The sequence below is a fragment of the Ahaetulla prasina genome, chromosome 1 (genome assembly GCF_028640845.1).
Source record: "Ahaetulla prasina isolate Xishuangbanna chromosome 1, ASM2864084v1, whole genome shotgun sequence".
In the NCBI taxonomy this organism is placed as follows: domain Eukaryota; kingdom Metazoa; phylum Chordata; class Lepidosauria; order Squamata; family Colubridae; genus Ahaetulla; species Ahaetulla prasina.
The window spans coordinates 164,408,908-164,431,609 of record NC_080539.1 but is presented as its reverse complement, the minus strand read 5'-3'; the positions used below and the strand labels follow the sequence as shown (position 1 = coordinate 164,431,609).

The following is a 22,702-nucleotide window of genomic DNA, read 5'->3' as shown; positions in this document are numbered from 1 at the left end:
GGGATGAGGCATACGGGGGGCATTGCATTATGGGTGTGGGCACACGCGCGCAACCCTACCCGCACTCTCCCCGCTTTTGGTGCACAATGGCAAAAGGTTAGCTATCACTGTTCTACGTTGTGTGCCTGCATTGATATTTACTTTATGAATATGCAAATAACTGCAAACATTACAGTTTTACAGCCATAGTTTTATTTCAAAAGAAATCAAAGCTGCTCCAGGGAGCTGCTTACTGATTGGAGAATTGGGAACAATACTTTAGCAATGTGCTTAAAAAAATTGTTAAGAATCTCCTGAAAAACTATCTCGCAGCTTTCCTAAGAAAGTATAACGAAACCTTGCTGAAGTTGTGGCATAGACAAAGGAAGCTTGTTTCGGTAAAATTTTAGAGAGCTTGATGCCTGGCAGTAGTGTTTTAGTTAGCATATACAAATTCAAAAAAATTTGCTAAAAGCAAACAACAATTGAATTTTGAAATAATAGCAAGCTTGATTTGCTTCATTTAGTAAACAATGGTGAAATGGAATTCTACATAGAAAATGAACTGCACCAGATTTATTCTGAGATTCGCAAACATCAATTGAATTTTGAAATAATAGCAAACTTGATTTGCTTCATTTAGTAAACACAATGAGAAATGAAATTCTATATGGAGAATAAACTGCCACCAATTCATTATCTGAGACTCGCAGACTTCAGAAGTCATGTCAGTGAGATAGGAGCAAAAAAGAAGAGATTGCAGCAAAAAAGAAAAGCTAGATAACATTTACTCTCAGACTCTTTTTATTGGATAAATATAATTCATAAAGTACCTTTGCTTGATATTTTCATTCCTCCTGCATTTGTTAATAGGACTTTTTCATCACACAGCTCGCATTTTCTGTCTGTCGCACATCAAAACTTCGATAAATATTTTACCCTTTTCATATTTAAAAACTGATCTCTTTAAATCTAGGTTCCCAGTGTTTTGAACATGCTTTTGATTGAAGATGAAAGACAGTTCGGCTGGAAGAGTTAATTATACATGGGATTGCCTCACCCAGGCCATATTTGACAAGCTTGTGAAAGGCCGTCTTGGCTGAGGACATTGGAGAGCTATGTACAAAGATTAATCGTATTAAATGCCATTTTTCAATGAGTATGAGGAAGACAATGGGTGGGAAAAAATAAAACCCTATTTGTAACCATGCGCAGTGGAGTCATAATCTATGGATAGAGGAGAAGGCTAAAGGTTCAGGCAGTGATCTGACCATCCAGAGAGTAGGGAGGGCAGGGGAGGAGGAATTCTTGGAATACTAAATGAAGCAACCAACACTTCTTCATTTGGCGGTCAGTACCATGAGGAGGTAGAAAAATACAGCAAAAAAAGAAGAATGTCTCTGAGAACAAGCCAGTCCTCAGTGGCAACTCTGAACCACAAAAACATCAATCTGGTTAATTTTGGTAAAAGGCAGTCTTCTAAAAATATGTGTATGTTGCAAGATAAGGAATGTTGCAGGCAAGGAGCTCTTGTGAGAACGAATGATGCATTTCCAAAAGAGAAAAACGCTTCCTCCAGGGACTTTCCAGGAACACCGGACAGAAATGACAGACAGGTCAGTTTACAAGGGGCTGGAGGGATTCAGATTAACCTGTCTGGACCTACGTTGTGGTTTGAGCTGTGTGTTTGGAGTGGGTTTTTTTTTTGTGTGTGTGGGAAATTCAGGCTGAAGTACAATGTCTGTGCCCTTGAAGGAAGCCTCATGGAGTAACTCGGTGGAGTTACAAGTTGTGGTATGAATGTAAGCTGTATTCATACAGAGAGAATGCAGCGACTTCTCTTGAAACATTCAGTTTAGTAGCAGTTTCTGTAATCTTATGGTTGTGTAAAATTATAATATGTGGCAGGAGCATCTCTTTTTCTCTCCAGAATAATAAAAAAAAACTTTCCTTTTTTATTGGCGGAGAAAACGTTTCCACAACTGCATCAGCCAGTGGTTTGGCTATTACAGGGTATCCAATCTTGGGCTGCATGTAGGGTTTTCATAATAGTAATTGATTGGAAAGAGAGACAAACTGCAATTACAGATAAGCTCATTATTGGACATTGACACTAGCAATAAATTCTCAGTTCAATAAACTGCAGCAGTGTAAGCAGCTGTAGATATGTAGGTTAATGTGAGTTTTCTTAAAAGCCTTGGATCATACATAATACTCAACTGTACCTAGTTTTATTACTTTACACTTAGGTTTAGTTCTTTCCTGTCGCTTGTTTTAAACAAACTAATTTGAAACTTCCTGATAATAAAAAAAAATCACTTGACAAAATAAATTGGTGTTTTGCTTGTTGGTCTTGTTAGAAAACTTTTTTTGTTGTGACAGATTTCAAGAGGTCTAAGGCAGAATTACAAGTAGTCCTTCACTTTGACCATTGCTAAGTGAGGCATTTGCTAAGTGAATTTTACCCCATTTTATGACCTAGTTGTCATAGTTGTTAAGTGAAACACTGCAGAGGTTAAATTAGTAATATGGTTGTTAAGTGAATCTGGCTTTCCCGTTGACTTTGCTTGTAAGAAGGTCGCAAAAGGTGATCTCATGGCCCTGGGACGCTGCAACTTTCACAGATATGAGCTGATATCTAAGCTTCTGAATTTTACTCATGTGATTATAGAGATACTGCAGTGGTCATAAGAATGTGAAAAACAGTCATAAGTCACTTTTTTTGGTGGCATTGTAACTTCAAACGGTCACTAAATGAACTGTTGTAAGTTGAGGTCTACCTGTACTTATTGGCAGTGGTGGGATTCAAGTAATTTAACAACCGGTTCCCTGCCCTAATGATTTCTTCCAACAGCCAGTTTACCAAACTGCTCAGAAAGTTAACAACCGGTTCTCCCGAAGTGGTGCGAACTGGCTGAATCCCACCACTGCTTATTGGATCTCCCCACTTCACCCCGTTTTACTCATAGTATCCTGGGTCAATGTGGCTTTTTTTTTTAATTCTTAAGTTTGGGTTTTCTCCTTAAATGGTTGGCTCACTAAACAGGAAAATATGGGTAAGCCTAATGAAAATGTGCTGAAGACTGAAGATTTTGAGTATCAGTTTTTCAGCAAGTAGAAGCTCAGGTTTCTGTATTGTGTTTAGATTAGAAGTATAGAACATACTTTGAACTATGGTGGCTGTCTAATTTAATGTGGCACTCCGATTTTATAAGAGTTCAGTCCTGGTAATTGAAGGGCTGAGTGTATTTTAGCATGTTTGGTAAATTTATGTTTCATTAATCATGGTTTATGCTTTAGCACAATTTGTAAACCAGGCAAGTGAGGCTTGGGTAAGAAACAAAATGGTAGCTCAGTGCAAGACATGAACTGGGAGGTTACCAGTAATACATCTGCCTAATATGCAAGCAAGCCCAGGTTCGAATCCCAGAAGGGTATGGCTAGCTGTTAGTTCCAAAAGTCCTTCCTCCCGCTCCCAAGTATTATTCAGACATGTGTAAATAAAATGATCAGAAAGTTGTATTTTGCTCTCAGTGTCCCCTGCTCTTGCTAAGGGACACTCCTGTTGCTTGACTTTTGGAAGAAAATACATGATCTCTCAATTAAACAATTCTTTGTGAGTACAGAAATACATTGATTTTAAAGACTATGAATAGCACATTCACAACTGTTCGCTTTAGAAGTATCTAAAGATAGTATTCCTAACAAATAAATAGCAAGCACACACAAAAAGTTTGTTATTACTTCATCTCATATTTAAAACAGCAGAATTAATGTTTGGTTTAAATTTTTTTTCAATTCAGGCTGAGCCTCAGCACCTTTCACCTGGCCACATATCAGCCTTGGCATCGAAACAGAAGCTTGCTTTTACCAACCTCAGTTTTGAGGGAGATTCGGGTCATTCACCTTCTCTTCATTCTCAAATAAACACAACTACCATTGATCTTTCGGGTATCATCAACCAAGAATGCATCCAATCCATAGAGGACAAAATTTCCAAGTTATCAGGAATTGTGAATGTCAAGGGATCTCTTGAACAAAGCCAAGTAACTGTAAAATATTTGGGACTGGAAATAAGCTCTCAGCAAATCTGCCAGGAAATTAAAAAACTGGGATTTGATACCAATGTTGTAGAGGCAACCCAGGCTTCAGGCCAATGGTCCAGTGAAGCTGTTATTAAGGTGAAAATAGAAGGCATGACCTGTCAGTCTTGTACCCATACTATTGAAGAAAATATTGGGAAATTACACGGGGTGAAGAAAATCAAAGTGGCCCTCAACAACCAAGAAGCTATCATTGTTTACCATCCCCTTATTATTAAGCCCGAAGAACTAAAGAATAGTATAGACGGCCTGGGATATGAATGCACCATAAAGCATAAGCAAACCCCGTTGGAACTAGGTTTCATTGATGTTGAACGCTTACAGCAGATAAATGTAAAAATGTCCAGTGAACATAATGGCGATGGAAATACTGGGGACAACATTGGATCCAGTACATGCGTTGCAGTACTAGAAATCGAAGGAATGCATGACAGATCTTGTGTCAACAATATGGAAGGTTTGATTTCAAAGATGACTGGAGTACAAGGTACCAGGGTATCCCTGGAAGGAAAAAAGATTACTGTGTGGTTTGACCAAAAGCTCATCACTCCACCTTCATTGCAGCAAGCCATCCAAGCCATTACCCCTGGTAACCTTAACGTAGTTTTTTCTTGTGGAGAGGAAGGCCAAAATGGACGAATGATCTCAAATGCTGTCTCTTCTGTACCTTCCTTCAGTCACCTTTCCCAAGTACAGTGGGCAAATGGATGCAGTACAGCTCTCCTTAGAATTGATGGAATGACCTGCAATTCTTGTGTAAATTCTATTAAAGGCTCCATATCCCAAAAGAAAGGGGTAATGCACATCTCTGTATCTTTAACTGAAGGTACTGCAGCTGTGTCTTACAATTCTGTTATGACCAACTCTGAAGAGATACGAGCTGCTGTAGAAGACATGGGATTTGATGCTTTTGTCCTAACAGGTATTGTATGATACAGCTTTTTCTGCTATTGAATCAAGATGCATGAAAACTCTTGTGTTAACTGATGAATTTTAAATTCCCAAACATGCTTCTGATTGGGTTAAAATTTAGAACACAAATTTATAAGGCCCGGCCTAGGGTTAGAAGCTAAGTATTTAATACTAAAATACCTGGTGTCATAAATAACCCATATATTTATTTAGAAACTGTGGCTATAGCTTTCCATTAATATGGAACACATGAGTTCTGTTCATTAAATGTGTCTCTCTTTTAGTTGCAGGGTTAGATCTGTCCTTGAAAGATAAAAAGGATGCTTGGATAATCTGTAAATCAATAGAAACTAATTCTCAGTTCCCTCAGACATAGTTAGAAGCTAATTTTTATGCTTACTGTTTTTAAGCCCATCAAACTTTGTCCTGTGTAGGAAGCCAAAAACTATGTCCAGCATAGACTTCCTTTGCCATATCCATAAACTTAATAGAGTTATTTCAGAATAATAATATTCTGGACTGCTGATGGAACAGCCATCGTGTGCAGGATAAGATCATTGTAACTTGTTATCTTTTAACATAACAAAATATTTGGAAAAAAATATTTAGATCAGACTTTACTCCTGGTGACTTCGTGGACTCTAGCTCTAACCCTGAGTTTTGCTTTTCCCTAGCATGGGTTTGCCATTCCCTTTTTAAGAACCAATTTTCCCGTTTAACCTACGGTCCTAATATTCTCAGGTAGTCTTCCATCAAAATACTAAGTAGGCCTGACTGGCATAAGCAATTTGTTTTGCCAGAAATCACAGGTCTTATAAGAATCTTATGTTTTGGAAAAGGAAGGAAGAAGCTTTCAAGAAAAGGAAAAAAGCGGGTGTCAGAGACAATGGGTGTTCTTCTCCTCAGCTTGCTTGCTCTGTCCAGCCTAAAAGCCCTCAATTAATTATCATTGACAGAATGTGGTCTTCAATACAAAAAGAATGCCAATCCATGTTTTAAATAGTTCAAATCTCTCAGATGTGTTTCCATATCTGTCATGTTTTGAAAATTAAAATCCATCTGGGATTGGCATTCCAACACACATTTGTTCAAAATCTTTCACTTCACTTCAGAAATATAGTACTGCTAGGAAGGAAGGCAATGCTTCTGAAAGCAACCTAAAATACTTTTGGGATAATGATTAACTAATGTTTCTTCTGCTCCGCACATTCATGCAATTTTGATCTTATTTTAGATACAGTAATTGGAAAACCTACTGACGGAGGTATAGAGCTGAGTGAGATGACCTCTGTTTCCTTCAAAAACAAAGTCCCAGAACTGTCATCTGAAGGTGTATTTTTGCCAGAAACCAAGTTGTGCACTAATTTTCCAGAATTGTCCAGCAAAAGAGACACCATAAAATGTGTCCTACTTGTAACAGGCATGACTTGTACATCGTGTGTTTCAAGCATTGAGAAGAAGTTACAAAAAGAAAATGGTAAAATAGCGGGCACATTTTTCTTTATGTTGTTTGGGTTCTCCTTTGAAACAGTGGCATTCAGCCATTGCTGATTATTTAGCTTGTTAAATAACTATACGGGCTATTTTAGCATTTTACTGTTATGTGAATAACTATTAAAATGAACCTAACCTCAAGTGTTAAGTACTTAACAATGACATGAATACAACTTTGATTCGGTGTTAGACATGCCTTGTAAAAATATCTGCTTAGAAGGGAAGACAATAGATTTGAGAAAGATCTACTTTCTCATCAGGCTACCTAAAATGATAACTGGATTAAGTAATAAAGATTACACTTTAAGTCTGGACTGAGTGCTACCACTGTGTTTAGGCTGTTGGGTATGACACGGGAAAGAATTTATTTGTCTGATGCAGCTCTGTATTTACAGGAATAGTCTCTGTGCTTGTTGCCTTGATGGCAGGGAAAGTGGAGGTAATATATAAACCAGATAAAATTCAGCCTCTTGAAATAATCCAGTTGATTGAGAAATTGGGTTTTGGAGCTTCAGTTTTACAAGATTATGCTGCCACAGACAGGACCATAGATCTTAAGGTGAGCATCATGACCCAAAGTCTTAGAAGCTTCATATTGATCCCAAACAGAAAAATACAGCGATGAATATTAAACAAGGAGTAGATTGCCTTTCTTTTAGGTTCATGCATATGACTTTTGAAACACTGAATTTTAGATTCCAGCTGCAAATTTTAAATGCAGGTCACACAATTAGCTTTGCAATTAAAGTCATATTTTTATACACCCATAGTTTTCTGTACATCTGTGCTTGTACTTTGTAATTTTGTTTGAATCTAAAGTTCTAAAACAGAATGCCAGTTGGATAGATTTGCATATATACATACAATTCTACATTTATTCCAGCTACTTCTGACAAATGTGAGCATCTGAGATGTTCCCAAGAAAAAAAGATTGACCAAGGGAATGTACTTACCGTATATACTCGAGTATAAGCCGAGTTTTTCAGCACGTTTTTTGTGCTGAAAAACGTCCCCTCGGCTTATACTCGGGTCTATACGGCTTATACTCGAGTTTTTTTTTTTAAGCCCCTCGGCTTATACTCGAGTATATACGGCTTATACTCGAGTTTTGTTTTTTTTCTTTTTTTCACATTTTACCGGACGGCGCGGGGAAGCCCTGCCGGTGCAGTGAGAGGGCGGGGCGGGGGAGCCGCCAGCCTTCTCAGCTGAGGGAGGGAGGGTTTCCCCAACCGGTAGGTGCCTCATTTCCCACCCTCGGCTTATACTCGAGTCCCCAGTTTACCCCAGTTTTTGGGGTAAAATTGGGGACCTCGGCTTATACTCGGATCGGCTTATATTCGAGTATATACGGTACTTTGCAATGTAAGAATTGTTGCAGAGTTGCTTATGAAAGGCAAATACAACAGTTGAGAATCCCCAATAAATTGCCAGCCCATCTCACAGCTAGCATGTGATAAGATTTAGCATATAACACTAGATTAAGGAAAGCTGGCTGGATTTCCCTTTCATTTTCTGTCTTCTATGGATGCTCTTTTGATCTGGAACTTCAGAAGGTTATGTAAAGTACCATACTGATGAAACTTAGTGCATTTTTAAAAAAAAACATGGGAGATATAAATACAAGGGAGCAATGGTCGATCTGACAGCCCAAAAAAAAAATTCTTGTGCTGACAACTAACTGAAATTTTGCTTAGATTCTAGGGATGACTTGTAGTTCATGTGTTCATAGCATTGAATCCAAGCTTACTGAAACCCCTGGCATTCTCTATGCATCTGTAGCCCTAGCCACTTCAAAAGCCCGTGTTCGTTATGATCCAGAAGTGATTGGTCCCCGAGACATTATAAAAATTGTTGAGGTAAGCTATTAAAACAAACATTTCTATTAATTAATATTATCATTGTATTTAATCTTCCCCAGTTCAGACACATTCCAAATTTTTATGCTCAGAGTACCCAATCCAGTGTAGCCGTTGTCGCGAATTCTGGAAGTTGCAGTCTTTAAACATTTTATTAAATTATAGAATAAAATACAAAAATACAAAAGCAAACAGGAAGCTACAGTGAGGAGGAGAATGGGAAAGAAAAGTTGCGGGGGGGAGAAAAGAAGAAAAAAGCACTGACTTCTGACTCCCTCTGTTGCAGTAGAATAAAGCATTAACATCGAAATTCAGCTTGTTGCTTTTCCACAATAATAAACTAGCCATTTCTATACTCAGAATTCAGGAAGTTGAAGTCCACACTTCTGGAATGTTCAGAGGAGACTGCTGCAATAGCTGTGCAGTTCCCAGGCCTGGGAATAAGTGATAAATCTCAACTGGATTGCGTAGATCAGGGGTGTCAAACTCGAGTTCATTGAGGGCCACATCAGGGTTGTGTTTGACCTCGGGGGGCCAGAATGGGCAGGCCTGGGTGGGCATGGGCAGCTCAATGTCACTCCCATTGGGGGCACCTGGGATGGCCTGAGCACTCTGCCAGTGAAAAAGGGCTCCCAAGCTCCATTTCTGGCTACGGCAGCCTTCTACTACCCTCTGCCAACAAAAATGGAGTTTGACAGGGCCGCATGTGCCCCCACCCCCACCCCGAGCTCTGTTTTTCCTGGCAGAGGCTCTGTGGGTCAGTCCTTCACTGTTTCCAGGGCAGCCCCTGGGCCAGATCTAAGCACCCCGCTGGCCACATCCAGCCCCTGGGGCTTGAGTTTGATACCCCTGGCCTAGATGAATGATTGATATTAGAAGACCACTGGCAACTTTTGTGCTGTTTTGCCCTTTTTAGTAAGCTGCAAATCAATAAGATAGTCTTCGCTAACCTGGCATCTCCCAGATATACAGACACTTATCACCTAAGGAGCTACGACTGGTCTCCAGAGGTCTGGGAAGGTGGTAAATCTCAACTGGATTGCCTAGATCAGGGGTGAGGAATGATGGCGCCTTTATGACTTGTGGAGTTCAACTCCAAGAAATTCTGAGCGTTAAAGTCCACAAGTCATAAATGGGCCATCATTCCCCACCCTCTGGCCTAGATGAATGATTGATATCAGAAGACCATTGGCAACTTTTGTGCTGTTTTGCATTTTTTAGAAAGTTGCAATCAGTATGGTAATCTTCCCTAACCCAGCATCTACCAGATACATAGATAATCATCACCCAACAGCCACTCATTAGCAACTGTTCAATATTATGATGGCGCTGAATGAAGGATTTTTACCACCTGCAGTCTAAATTTACAGCTGTTGCACTTACAGTAGGTTGCCAGACTCCCCACAGTCACGTGAACACCATGTGGACTCTTCCCTGCTGGCTTTCCAGATCATCAGCATTGGAAAGACTCCTTCACCTGGTCTCTTTGAGAACACAAAAACTCTGTCTGATGGGTTGATTTTGCCTGAGCAGGCTGGAGTTTCTTTGTCAAGGAGCATTTTTGCTCTCAGGGAGGCTGGGTGAAAATGGATTCTTTTACCTAGCCCTGTGGTGAAAATGGACTTTTTCACCACAAATGGACTTTTTCACCTAGCCCAGGGGTGTCAAATTCAATTTCATTGAAGGTCGCACCAGGATTGTGTTTGACCCCGGGGGGGGGGCAGATAGGTGTGGCCAGGATGGGAATGGCCAGCTCGGTGTCATTCGTGTTGGGGATGCCTATGGAGGCTCGAGCACTCTGCCAGTGAAAACGGAGCTCAGGAGGTCAGCCTTCCCGAGCTCCATTTTTGCTGGCAGAAGCATCATGGGCTGGTCCTTCACTGTTTCCAGGGCGCCCTGCGGGCCAGATCTAAGTACACCACAGGCCAGATCTGGCCCATGGGCCTTGAGTTTGACACCCCTGACCTAGCCTCTCATATTGCAGTGCTGGACTTGAGCGAAAAAGGTCAAATCTTGGTGATCGGAGATTCTTTTCTCCAGTCTAGTACTGCAGTTCCTCTCCTGCGTAAAAGAGAAACTCCGCCCTGAGCAGGATAAAATTAATCCGTCAGGCAGTGCTTTTGCTCTCAAAGAGACTGACTAAGGAAGTCCGTTGGTAGAGCAAGGAAGGTCAAATCTTCATCATCTGAGCGTCTTTTCTCCAGCCCAGTGCTGCAGTTTCCTTCTGCACATGGAGGGGGGAGCTGCTTGCTCTCCTTCGACAGGTGATTCTTTCACTCTGTCTGCTTAACAACCTGCACGGTCGTTTAATGATGCAACAGGGAGTCAGGATTGTGGTCATTGAGCAAGGCAGTCACATGGGCATCTCACTGACTTACAGCCTAAATTCAGAGCTCAATTGTGAGTATAAATTGAGGACTATCTTATTGGGCTAAAGCAGGGGTCTGCAAACTTGGCTCTTTTAAGACTTGTGGACTTCAACTCCCAGTGTTCCTCAGCCTGCTTTGCTGGCTGAGGAACTCTGGGAGCTGAAGTCCACAAGTCTTAAAAGAGCCAAGTTTGCAGACCCCTGGGGTAAAGTTTCCAAATTCCTAATCAGCAAACCTGCAGTATTTGGACGTTGAGTGGTATTCACCATGAGTAAAAGTAAGGCTTACGATTTTTTTTTCAAAAGCAGTTCTGGTAATTAATAAAGTACCATTTATTAGTGTAACATAATAATCTAATAACTGTTTGTATTTATTTTTGTAATGGTATTTCTTTGCTTCTTGTTATAAAGGAAATTGGTTTTAAAGCATCTTTGGCTAAAAGAGATCCAAAAGATCATAACTTGGATTATAAACAGGAGATCCAACAGTGAGTATATCTGCCAACAAAAGAATATTTAATAAACAAATGCTTTCCAATTAGATATCCATCCATTGAAAAAAACATCCATCCATTGAAAAAACACCTTTTCTTCTCCCAGCAGTCATTGAAATATTACAGATCGAGGAATTCTTTGTTGCCAAGGGGAGGAGAAATGAGGACATTTCTCATTTTTCATGAATAACTTCTAAACTAATCGTTTCTGATCTGATTGACCAACTACACACCATGCCTTTTACTATACAGTCTTCATTGCCTTTGTTTTATACTTCTCTGCATGGATGGGCTATCATAGCTGAGTGGCAAAACGTGACATTTGGCTAATGGTCATCCAGATTTTTGCAAGCCAAATATTGTAGCTCTGCACGCATATAGGTGCCACAATAAAACATTCGAGCACACAAATCTATGTTCAGGGCTGATTTGTATCAAATCTGATGACAGTGATATCTGTAGGAGTAAACGTGGTATAATTTGCTTTTGTCAATCAAGTTGTGAGGGATGCTTCACCTTCTAACAGTGTGGATTCTCTGCCATTGCAGATGGAAGAAATCATTCTTATGCAGCCTGGTGTTTGGTATTCCGGTTTTGGTCTTAATGGTTTATATGTTATTGCCCATTGATGACCATCATGAAACAATGGTGTTGGAGCAAAACGTGATTCCTGGACTGTCTATTCTAAACCTTCTCTTCTTTGTACTTTGTACTTTGGTTCAGGTATGGAGGTTCTTTAAATACTCTGTTTTTGAGATCTCCTGTTATATAGTCATCTATAAATCTTTAAAAAGTTCTATTGACACACGCAAACAGGACATGATGGAAAGCTAATTGCTCGCCTCTCCCCCTCTCTCTCTCTCTCTCTTTCTCTCTCTCTCTCCCTTCCTTCCAGTTCCTGGGTGGATGGTACTTCTATGTCCAAGCCTACAAGTCATTAAAGCATAAAATGGCCAACATGGATGTCCTGATAGTATTGGCTACATCAACTGCTTATGTCTATTCATGTATCATTTTGATAGTTGCAATTACTGAGAAGGCTGAGAGCAGTCCCATCACATTTTTTGACACCCCACCAATGCTGTTTGTATTCATAGCTCTTGGAAGATGGCTGGAACACATAGCAAAGGTTGGTATTTCTCGAGGGCTAAAGGCCAGATTTACTTAGCAACCACATGATTTTCTTAATGACAGCAATGATCTCCTTAACAACCTTGGTAAAAGTGGTGGTAAAATCAAGTCTGGTCATGTGATGACTTGCTAAATGGCCATATTGTCAATGTCCATATATCTTTAGATATGAGACATATTCGCTGGTGGATAATGTATTGTATACCATATACATACAAGGTTGCAAACATGCCACAATTTCCATCTCTGAAAGTAATGCCTGTTCAGTGTTGAATATGGCTGGGCAATGACTTAATGCCTTAACTTAAATCTTTTAATTTCTACTGTACTTTTCATTTTATTCTTTAAGGATTGAACTTAATCTTCTTAGTGCTGGCCTTTTGACTCCAATAAATGAAATAAATGAATAAAACAAATCGATAAAATGGATCCCGTCCATTTCTGCAATCGGCGTATCCCCTGCAACTTCTCAAACAAAGGTTGCTGCCCATCACTTTATACAGTTTCTTAGAAACTTGCACCATGTCCTTAAAATATTCAGCTTAGTGTACAATTTTTAAAACGACAGTAGAACAAAAATATTCAGAAGATTTATGTAAAAGCAATCAGAGATGGAAATATGCAAGCCAGTATAATTGACAGAGATAAGCAGGATAGATCAGTGGTTCTCTACCTTTTCTTTATCTCTTTTTTTTTTTAATGAAAATTTTATTTTTCCACAACAAAAAAAGAGAAAAAATCATTCACATCAAACAATTTCAATATGCTGAAGGGGTGTTTACATATCTTCTTGTGCAATCTCAAAATACACGTCTCTTTCGTAAATATATCTTCTTTTCTAACATATTTTCCATCTAACCAGTTACAGAATAAATCCCATATTTTATAATATTGCTTATCATCTTGGTCTCTAATTTCAAATGTCAATTTACTCATCTCTGCACATTCCATCATCTTCCTAATCATTTCATCTTGCAAAGGTAATTTCTCATTTTTCCAATTTTTAGCAAACACAATCCTAGCTGCTGTAATAATATTCACATTCAAATATTTTACATCTCTAGTATATATCTCAGGAATAATTCCCAACAGAAAGACTTCTGGCTTAAAGTCTATGTGTCTTTTAATCATTTTCTCCAACCACGTGTGTATCTTAGTCCAATATCTTTTCACTTCAACACATGTCCACCCCATATGGTAATATGATCCAGGTGTTTGATGACGCTTCCAACATTTTTTGGATTTATCCTTAAACATTCTTGCAATTCTTGTCAGGAACAAATGCCACCACCTTTTCTTTATCTCAAACCCCCTTTAAATACCTTTTGTGGCCATGGGCCACGGACCCCCCAAGACTTAACTCAAGATTTAAATCATCACATTTTTTCAAGTCTTTGCTGACCCCCTGTGAAGACATTGCAGCCTCCCAGTGGTCCGCAGATAGGCTGAGAATCACTCTTCACAGTTTATTCATATTACCATATATTCATTTAATATAAATGACGAGTGAGCTTCTCTAGGACTAACTTTCTACCAGCAACCTTCACTAGCAAGAACTCCCTTGCCTTAACAGCCTCCTGCTGCATCTTAGTTTTGAAAAGAAGGTTGCATTCAGAGCATCAGATTTTGTTTGCCCAATCTTACAGTTACTTAGAGTAGTATTGATCTGTGTCTGAACATTGAGTAGCTGAATTGGATTTAATCTTCCACTGACCATGAAGTTCACTTATTATCTTGATTGGCTGGATCGTTTCAGTTCAAGCTACCTCTCAGGATGCAAGGCTGGCATAATATGTGAATTCCATTTGAAGGTCTCTGGAATAGTAAAAAAAACGATATAGTTGTTTCCTTGATAGTTGTTGTACCTTGATGAACGTATCTTTTCTTTTATGTACACTGAGAGCATATGCACCAAGACAAATTCCTTGTGTGTCCAATCACACTTGGCCAATAAAAAAAAATAAATTCTATTCTATTCTATTCAGTGTATTTATCAAGTGCATTAGCATAGTATGGTGAAAAGATTCAATTGTCCTTTTTTCTTAATTTTTTTCCAAGGCATGTTTTGATTGTATACAAAAATGCAAACTTGGTGAAGTGATTTAATGTGCTTTGGGACTGCGTAGAAATAAATCATTCTTATATGCTTCATTATACTATGGAAGAAAAGCAGCAGTGGTTATAAAGGCTGAGAGAGATGGGCAGTTACCATAGAGAGAAGAGGAAAAAGGAGCAAACAAATCAAATTCTAATACAGGCATCTAGTAAAGAAATAGCAATGAAAGGTTTGCCAGGAAAAGGAGTTTTCCAGAGATGCTGATTGTTTGTGTATTTCAAACACAATGGTCTTTTGTCTTGCATTCTCTAAAATAGCAATGCTTTTGCACAGTGCATAACTAATGGAAAGGAATTCTAGCATCTAGGCCAGTGATGACGAACCTTTTTGGCACCAAAGGCATGCCCTGGAAGAGGAGATGCCCAGGGCACATGTGTGCACCCAAAAATCAATTTTTGGTTTCTGGCGCGCGCATACGCGCTGGCCAGCTAGTCTTCCAGGTTTCTGGCATGCATGCGCGCGTGACATTCAGCTGGCCAGTGTACATGATCACACAAGAAAACGGCCCGTTCCTCTTCCAGTTTCTGGCACTGCTGCACTCACAAAGGCCAGCTGATCATCGTGCATGCATCCCCAGAAGAGGAACAGGCGACGCTGCATGTGCCAGGCGATATGGCTCCGCGTGCCACTTCGGGGACGTGTGCCATAGGTTCGCCATCACAGATCTAGGCCAGTGGTGGTATTCGGCTGGTTTTATCTGGTTTGGGCAAACCAGTAGCAGCAGCTGCAGGAGGCTCCGCCCACCCGCCCAGATGTCATCACGTCCCGTTTTTTATGCTCTGTGCATGTGCGGAAGGCTCTGCGTGTGTGCGGAGGTGGCGCATGCGCTCACGTTTGCGAACTGGTAGTGAAAGTAAGAGAATATCACCCCTGATCTAGGCCCTCTCTTTAGGATAGCTATCATTCCACTCTGCTCTTGTGCTAGTGGAAAGTGGAGTGTATATCAATACTTAGAATACATCGTGTAAAATTTAACTGGAAGCAGCACAAGTATATTGTGAAGGCTACCTACATGTATCTGCCTCTATTTCAGAGTAAAACATCAGAAGCGCTTGCTAAATTAATTTCTCTTCAAGCTACAGAAGCTGTTGTAGTGACACTTGGACCTGACAGTTGCATAATCAGGTACGTCGTTAGTACAAATGTTTCACTTTTTTATGCAGCAATATTTTCAGTTCTTTTGATAACTTTAAAAAGTAATATGGAAGTGATGGCTGTAAATGCATTGTAGTGGATGTAATTGATTTTCAGGGTACACTGAAACATAGTTCTTCTGATCCATCTGTTAGAAACTGCTGTATGTAGATTAAATAGATTAAATTGTGCTTGAAAAACTCTTCTTTGAAATTAATGATCCCTTCACCATCCAATAACAAGAACAAGTCTGTTAAGTTCTGGAAGTAACGAGGCTGGAGACCAGGGTAGTGACAACAGCTCTTTAATATAGGGTGAACCCAGCAACAGGCTGGGGGGAAAAACCTCTCCTTTTATACAGTTCTGCTGGAGGCTTCGTCCAATCAGCAATGTGCTGATTTCCCGCTCAAATATTTAAAGGTACAAACGTTAATACATAACACTCCTCCCCTCCCAGAAAACACTTTGTCTCTATTTACATATTTATTTACATGTTATTTTTCGACGTAGTCACGCAAATAACCTGGGCGTCTCCTAGTTCTTTCTGACCTGCGCGGTTCAGTTCTGGGTGGTGTTTTGAGCTGGTCGGAGGGGCTGTTTTCTCCTCCCAGCTCTTTCTCTGGGCCATCGGGCTCCGGATTATTGGCCGACTCTTTTTCTTGGCCATCCGGCCTTGGATTAATTTTGAATTTTCCTGCTGTTTCCTCGGGGACCTGATGGCGTCGCTGGAACTCTGGGACCTCAGCTAAGTCTTGCGCCTCCCGGGTCATTGTCAGCTGTGGATTCAAATGGTATTGGTCATTACCTGTCTCTATTGGTTGGTTTGGTCAGTTATTCGTTTCCTTAACTGATCTATGTGGCGCCGCCACACTCGGTTGTCTGGTAGCTCTACCACGTACGATTTTGGGCCGGTTATCTTTATTATTTGTCCTGCGAACCAACTAGGGCCGTCCCCATAGTTTCGGGCCCACACCCGGTCGCCTATGCTCATTTCCCTTGTCTTTTCTAGTTCCCCCTTGTAACCCTCGGGTGTGTAATGGGGGTTCAAGCGGTCAAGTGGGCACCGGAGTTTCCGTCCCATTAGCAATTCGGCTGGGCTTTTCCCAGTGGCCGTGCTTGGGGTTCTGTGCTGGACGGCTAGGAAAAAGTCTATTTTTGTTTGCCAGTCACCTGGCTTGAGCCTGGACAATGCCTCCTTAGCGCTCCGGACGGAACGCTCTGCAAGGCCATTCGACGCAGGGTGGAAAGGCGCAGAGAGGGCATGTCGGATGCCTTCCTCTGCCAGGTATTCTTCAAACTGGGCTGCCGTGAACTGGGGCCCATTGTCGGACACCAGAGTGTCCGGCAACCCGTGAGTTGCGAATAGGTGGCGCAGGGTTGCGATTACTGCTTCGGCCGTAGTGGACTTCATGAGTGTGATCTCCAACCATTTGGAAAATGCGTCCACCACCACTAGGAACGTTTGGCCGTGAAAGGGGCCAGCAAAGTCAATGTGGATTCTTGACCAAGGCCCTTGGGGCTTTTCCCATTCTCTGACTGGGGCTGTTGGGGGTAGAGGTCTGGACTCTTGGCAAGCTTGGCATTTCCCTACCCTTTCAGCAATCTCTGCGTCCATGAGTGGCCACCAAACATAGCTTCTAGCTAACCCCTTCATCCTTACGATGCCTGGGTGACCCTCGTGGAGGAGGTCCAATACCTTTTCCCTTAACTTAACAGGAATTATTACACGATCACCCCATAACAGGCACCCCCCTTGAGCCGAGAGCTCATCTCGTTTCTTAACAAATTCTTTGAACTGCCGGCGCAGCGGCCACCCTCTCTGTACCCAACCGGTACAGTCCTTAACACAATGTCGGTATGATGCCGAGCCACTTCCTTGATGTGACTGGGCCAGAGTCAACGAGTCAATAAGGAGGATGGGCGTCCCGGAGTGGGGTCTTGATCGCCCCTGGTAGTGGGCATCGGCTCAATGCGTCTGCATGCCCACTTCTTTTCCTGGTCGATGCTGCAGCTTGTACGAGTAAGCGGCTAAGAATATAGTCCATCGGGTCAAGCGTGGCGAAAGTGCCACAGGCGTTGGTGATCGCCAGCCAGTAATCCTAGTAGCGGTCTGTGGTCAGTCACGATTTCAAAATTCCGCCCAAAGACATACTCATGGAATTTTTGACCCTGATACAATGGCTAGTGCTTCTTTGTCTAATTGGCTGTAGTTCCTCTCTGGGAGGACATCGTTCTAGAGTAGAAGCTATAGGGGCTTCTGTGCCGTTTGGAAGTCTATGGCTGAGTACAGCCCCACCCCATAAGGGGATGCATCGCAAACCAGCACTAGGGTAGTGAGTCGTGATATTGGATGAGCAGGCTATCACTTGAGAGCAGGTTCTTTACTGCTTCAAAAGCCCTATTTTCTGACTTTCCCCAAGACCAAACAGTATTTTTCCTAAGAGCCTATGCAGCGGTTCCATAGCAGTTGCTTTGTTCTTTAAAAGACCGTAAAATTAACCAATCCAGGAATGCCTGCAGCTCTGCTTTGTTTTTGGGCGCTGGAGCCTTCCTAATTGCCTTAACCTTGCTCTCAGTAGGGTGAATTCCTTTCTTGTCTATCCGGTAGCCCAAGAAATCGACCGATTCGACCCCTATCTGGCATTTATTTGTCTTGACTTTTAATCCGGCTGTCCGGAAAATGCTCAAGACCTTTCTTAACGCTCCCCAATTCCTCCATGTTTTCCCTGAAATTAGGACATCATCAGTAGGAACTACCCTGGGAGCCCTTGCAGTAGTCGTTCCATCAGGTTTTGGAACAGCCCTGGTGCCACACTAACCCCAAATTGCAATCGGGTGCACTTGAAGGCCCCCTGTGCGTCACAATCGTTTGGCTTCGGCTGTGCGGGCGTCTACTGGCAGTTGTTGGTATTCGGCTGGTTTTATCTGGTTTGGGCAAACCAGTAGCAGCAGCTGCAGGAGGCTCCGCCCACCCGCCCAGATGTCATCACGTCCCGTTTTTTATGCTCTGTGCATGTGCGGAAGGCTCTGCGTGTGTGCGGAGGTGGCGCATGCGCTCACGTTTGCGAACTGGTAGTGAAAGTAAGAGAATATCACCCCTGATCTAGGCCCTCTCTTTAGGATAGCTATCATTCCACTCTGCTCTTGTGCTAGTGGAAAGTGGAGTGTATATCAATACTTAGAATACATCGTGTAAAATTTAACTGGAAGCAGCACAAGTATATTGTGAAGGCTACCTACATGTATCTGCCTCTATTTCAGAGTAAAACATCAGAAGCGCTTGCTAAATTAATTTCTCTTCAAGCTACAGAAGCTGTTGTAGTGACACTTGGACCTGACAGTTGCATAATCAGGTACGTCGTTAGTACAAATGTTTCACTTTTTTATGCAGCAATATTTTCAGTTCTTTTGATAACTTTAAAAAGTAATATGGAAGTGATGGCTGTAAATGCATTGTAGTGGATGTAATTGATTTTCAGGGTACACTGAAACATAGTTCTTCTGATCCATCTGTTAGAAACTGCTGTATGTAGATTAAATAGATTAAATTGTGCTTGAAAAACTCTTCTTTGAAATTAATGATCCCTTCACCATCCAATAACAAGAACAAGTCTAAAGCAATTTTTGCCTTTGGGATTTTCTCCCTAGCCACTACAATTAACATGGAAACAGGTAGTCCTCAAATCACTCTCAGAACTGAGCCCACAATATGGGTTGTGAGTTATTCCAGTCGTTTAGCACCCACTGGTGTGTGGGCCTTCAATTCTTCCCACCACTCCTGGAAGGCTTATAGAAAGGGTTATAGAAAGGGTTAGGGTTAGGGTTAGCTATATAGAAAGGGAAGGTAAGCAGAGTGTGCAGTTGAATAGCGAGAAGGCCCAAGCCAACTGAGAGAGTGAGCCTAGCTGGCAGGAACCTCTTGCTCACAGTGGGTTTCTACATGCCAGTGGTCCTAGCCAGCTGAGGCTCCCTGGCCTAATGGGCACACTGTGAAGAGTCTGAGTTTTTGTGTGCTAGGGGGCGCTGCAATAATTTGTTCCCCTCTCCAAAGTTAGAATTTTGGTAGAGGATCATATGTCCCTTTGTCCAGCGCCATAGTATTTTTGAATGGTCACTGAACGAATGGTCATAAATCGAAAACTGCTTGTATAGTAAGGCCGTCTTTTTCAAAGCTGGCACCTTTAACAGGCGTGAACTGGGGAATACTGGCTGGAGAATTCTGGAAGTTGAAGTCTACACATCTTAAAACTGCCAAGTTTGAAAAACACTGCAATTTGAAAACAACAATTACTGGATTTTTGACAAGCAACAAAATGGGGTAAAAATTCTTATTTAAGGGGCCAAATATTAATCCTTTTATTTTCTAATGTGATATGTAGAAATTTTAGATGTTTAGAAGGATTTTTTCATTGGTCATATTTAATATTTAATATCTTTCCTACAAACGCTCAGCATTGCCATGTAAATCTGAATAACTCTGCCTTTGTTTAGCTGGACATATAAAATAAGTGAAGTACATTCTTTATTAACTTTGTTTTTTCCAAGAAGGCCATCTCATTTTTATTTAACTGTTATTACAAGGAATATGTTTATTATAACAAATATGTTAATCTTAGCACTCAAAGGATCTAACATTGTCTGCATTGTATATATATATATATATATATATATATATATATATATATATATATATATATATATATATATATATATATAGGTCTTTAGTTGTTCGGGTTTTCTCGTGTAAAATTGGAAGTGTCTTGGCGACGTTTACGAAGTCTCATTCGTCATCTTCAGGCTTCAACCGTGCTTCTGGGAGCAATGTGTGATCGCAGCTGTTTCTTCCTTTAACTGCTAGTGGGGGTTTGAACTGATTGGGTGGGAGCTTGGCTGTGCTCTGATTGGATGGGGTTTTCTGTGCTCTGATTGGCTGGGGTGTGTCCTGTGTTGGTGGGGGCTTGGTTGTGCTCAGTCTAATCTGTGCTGCAGTTGAGCTGGTGAGCTGCACTGCTGCTGTTTGGCTTCGTGTTCGTGGTCGTGCTACATCTTCGTAGTGGGTGTCAGTCTGCTGCATGTATGGATTGGAGGGGTTTGAAGTGGCTAATGTTGCAGCTGCGGTCTGGCTTCTGGTCCTTGGTCGTGCTTCCTGATCAGTGTGGGTTTGGGTGTGCTTTCTGGGTGGATGTGTGGTGGTGACATCCTGTGTGGACCTCGTGAGTGTGGGTCTGGTGTCATTCCTCGTGTTAGGGACACATTTGTCAATAAGGGCAGGTTTCCAAATGGCTGGTAGGCGGGAGGTATCATCTCGTTTGTTCATGCTGTGTGGGCGTTTTTCTATCTCGATGGCTTCTCTGATTATTCTGTTGTTAAAGTGTTCAGTTTTGGCGATAGTTCTGGTCTTTTTAAAGTCAATATCATGTCCTGTGACTTTAAAGTGTTGGACCAGGGAAGAAGTTGGTTCCTCTTTTTTGAATGAGTTCTTGTGTTCTTCAATGCGTGCACTTATTCTTCTGTAGAATAATGTAGAAGAATTCTGTATTCTTATTCTGTAGAAGAATAAGTGCACGCATTGAAGAACACAAGAACTCATTCAAAAAAGAGGAACCAACTTCTTCCCAGGTCCAACACTTTAAAGTCACAGGACACGATATTGACTTTAAAAAGACCAGAACTATCGCCAAAACTGAACACTTTAACAACAGAATAATCAGAGAAGCCATCGAGATAGAAAAACGCCCACACAGCATGAACAAACGAGATGATACCTCCCGCCTACCAGCCATTTGGAAACCTGCCCTTATTGACAAACGTGTCCCTAACACGAGGAATGACACCAGACCCACACTCACGAGGTCCACACAGGATGTCACCACCACACATCCACCCAGAAAGCACACCCAAACCCACACTGATCAGGAAGCACCACCAAGGACCAGAAGCCAGACCGCAGCTGCAACATTAGCCACTTCAAACCCCTCCAATCCATACATGCAGCAGACTGACACCCACTACGAAGATGTAGCACGACCACGAACACGAAGCCAAACAGCAGCAGTGCAGCTCACCAGCTCAAATCTGCAGCACAGATTAGACTGAGCACAACCAAGCCCCCACCAACACAGGACACACCCCAGCCAATCAGAGCACAGAAAAACCCCATCCAATCAGAGCACAGCCAAGCTCCCACCCAATCAGTTCAAACCCCACTAGCAGTTAAAAGGAAGAAACAGCTGCGATCACACATTGCTCCCAGAAGCACGGCTGAAGCCTGAAGATGACGAATGAGACTTCGAAACGCCGCCAAGACACTTCCAATTTTACACGGAGAAAACCCGAATAACCAAAGACCTATATACAAACACCGTGAAAACCTCAGAAAATATATATATATATATATATATATATATATATATATATATATATATATATATATATATATATATATATATATATATATATATATAAAGGCACCACAGACAGAATCAGCAAGATCCTCCACAAACATAACATCAAGACAGCATTCTGCACAAACCAAAAAAATCCACCATCCTAAGAAACCCCAAAGACAAAATTGAGTTAGAAAATCAAGGAGTATATGAAATCCCATGCACCGCCTGCCCCACCACATACATCGGACAAACCAACAGAAGAATAAGTGCACGCATTGAAGAACACAAGAACTCATTCAAAAAAGAGGAACCAACTTCTTCCCTGGTCCAACACTTTAAAGTCACAGGACACGATATTGACTTTAAAAAGACCAGAACTATCGCCAAAACTGAACACTTTAACAACAGAATAATCAGAGAAGCCATCGAGATAGGAAACGCCCACACAGCATGAACAAACGAGATGATACCTCCGCCTACCAGCCATTTGGAAACCTGCCCTTATTGACAAACGTGTCCCTAACACGAGGAATGACACCAGACCCACACTCACGAGGTCCACACAGGATGTCACCACCACACATCCACCCAGAAAGCACACCCAAACCCACACTGATCAGGAAGCACGACCAAGGACCAGAAGCCAGACCGCAGCTGCAACATTAGCCATTTCAAACCCCTCCAATCCATACATGCAGCAGACTGACACCCACTACGAAGATGTAG

The 22,702-nt window shown here is 41.5% G+C and overlaps 1 protein-coding gene across 1 annotated transcript in view; it reads left to right on the top strand.

The window, feature by feature from the left end:
* The first annotated feature begins 1,373 nt into the window (after positions 1-1,373).
* ATP7B (ATPase copper transporting beta) overlaps positions 1,374-22,702 on the top strand; it is a 45,714-nt gene continuing 24,385 nt past the window's right edge. Inside the window, exons 1-9 of the mRNA XM_058179897.1 lie at positions 1,374-1,595; positions 3,783-5,004; positions 6,229-6,471; positions 6,884-7,047; positions 8,183-8,344; positions 11,124-11,200; positions 11,755-11,929; positions 12,102-12,335; positions 15,487-15,578. Coding sequence (XP_058035880.1) covers positions 1,374-1,595; positions 3,783-5,004; positions 6,229-6,471; positions 6,884-7,047; positions 8,183-8,344; positions 11,124-11,200; positions 11,755-11,929; positions 12,102-12,335; positions 15,487-15,578 — 2,591 coding nt within the window. The remainder of the gene's footprint in view (positions 1,596-3,782; positions 5,005-6,228; positions 6,472-6,883; positions 7,048-8,182; positions 8,345-11,123; positions 11,201-11,754; positions 11,930-12,101; positions 12,336-15,486; positions 15,579-22,702) is intronic.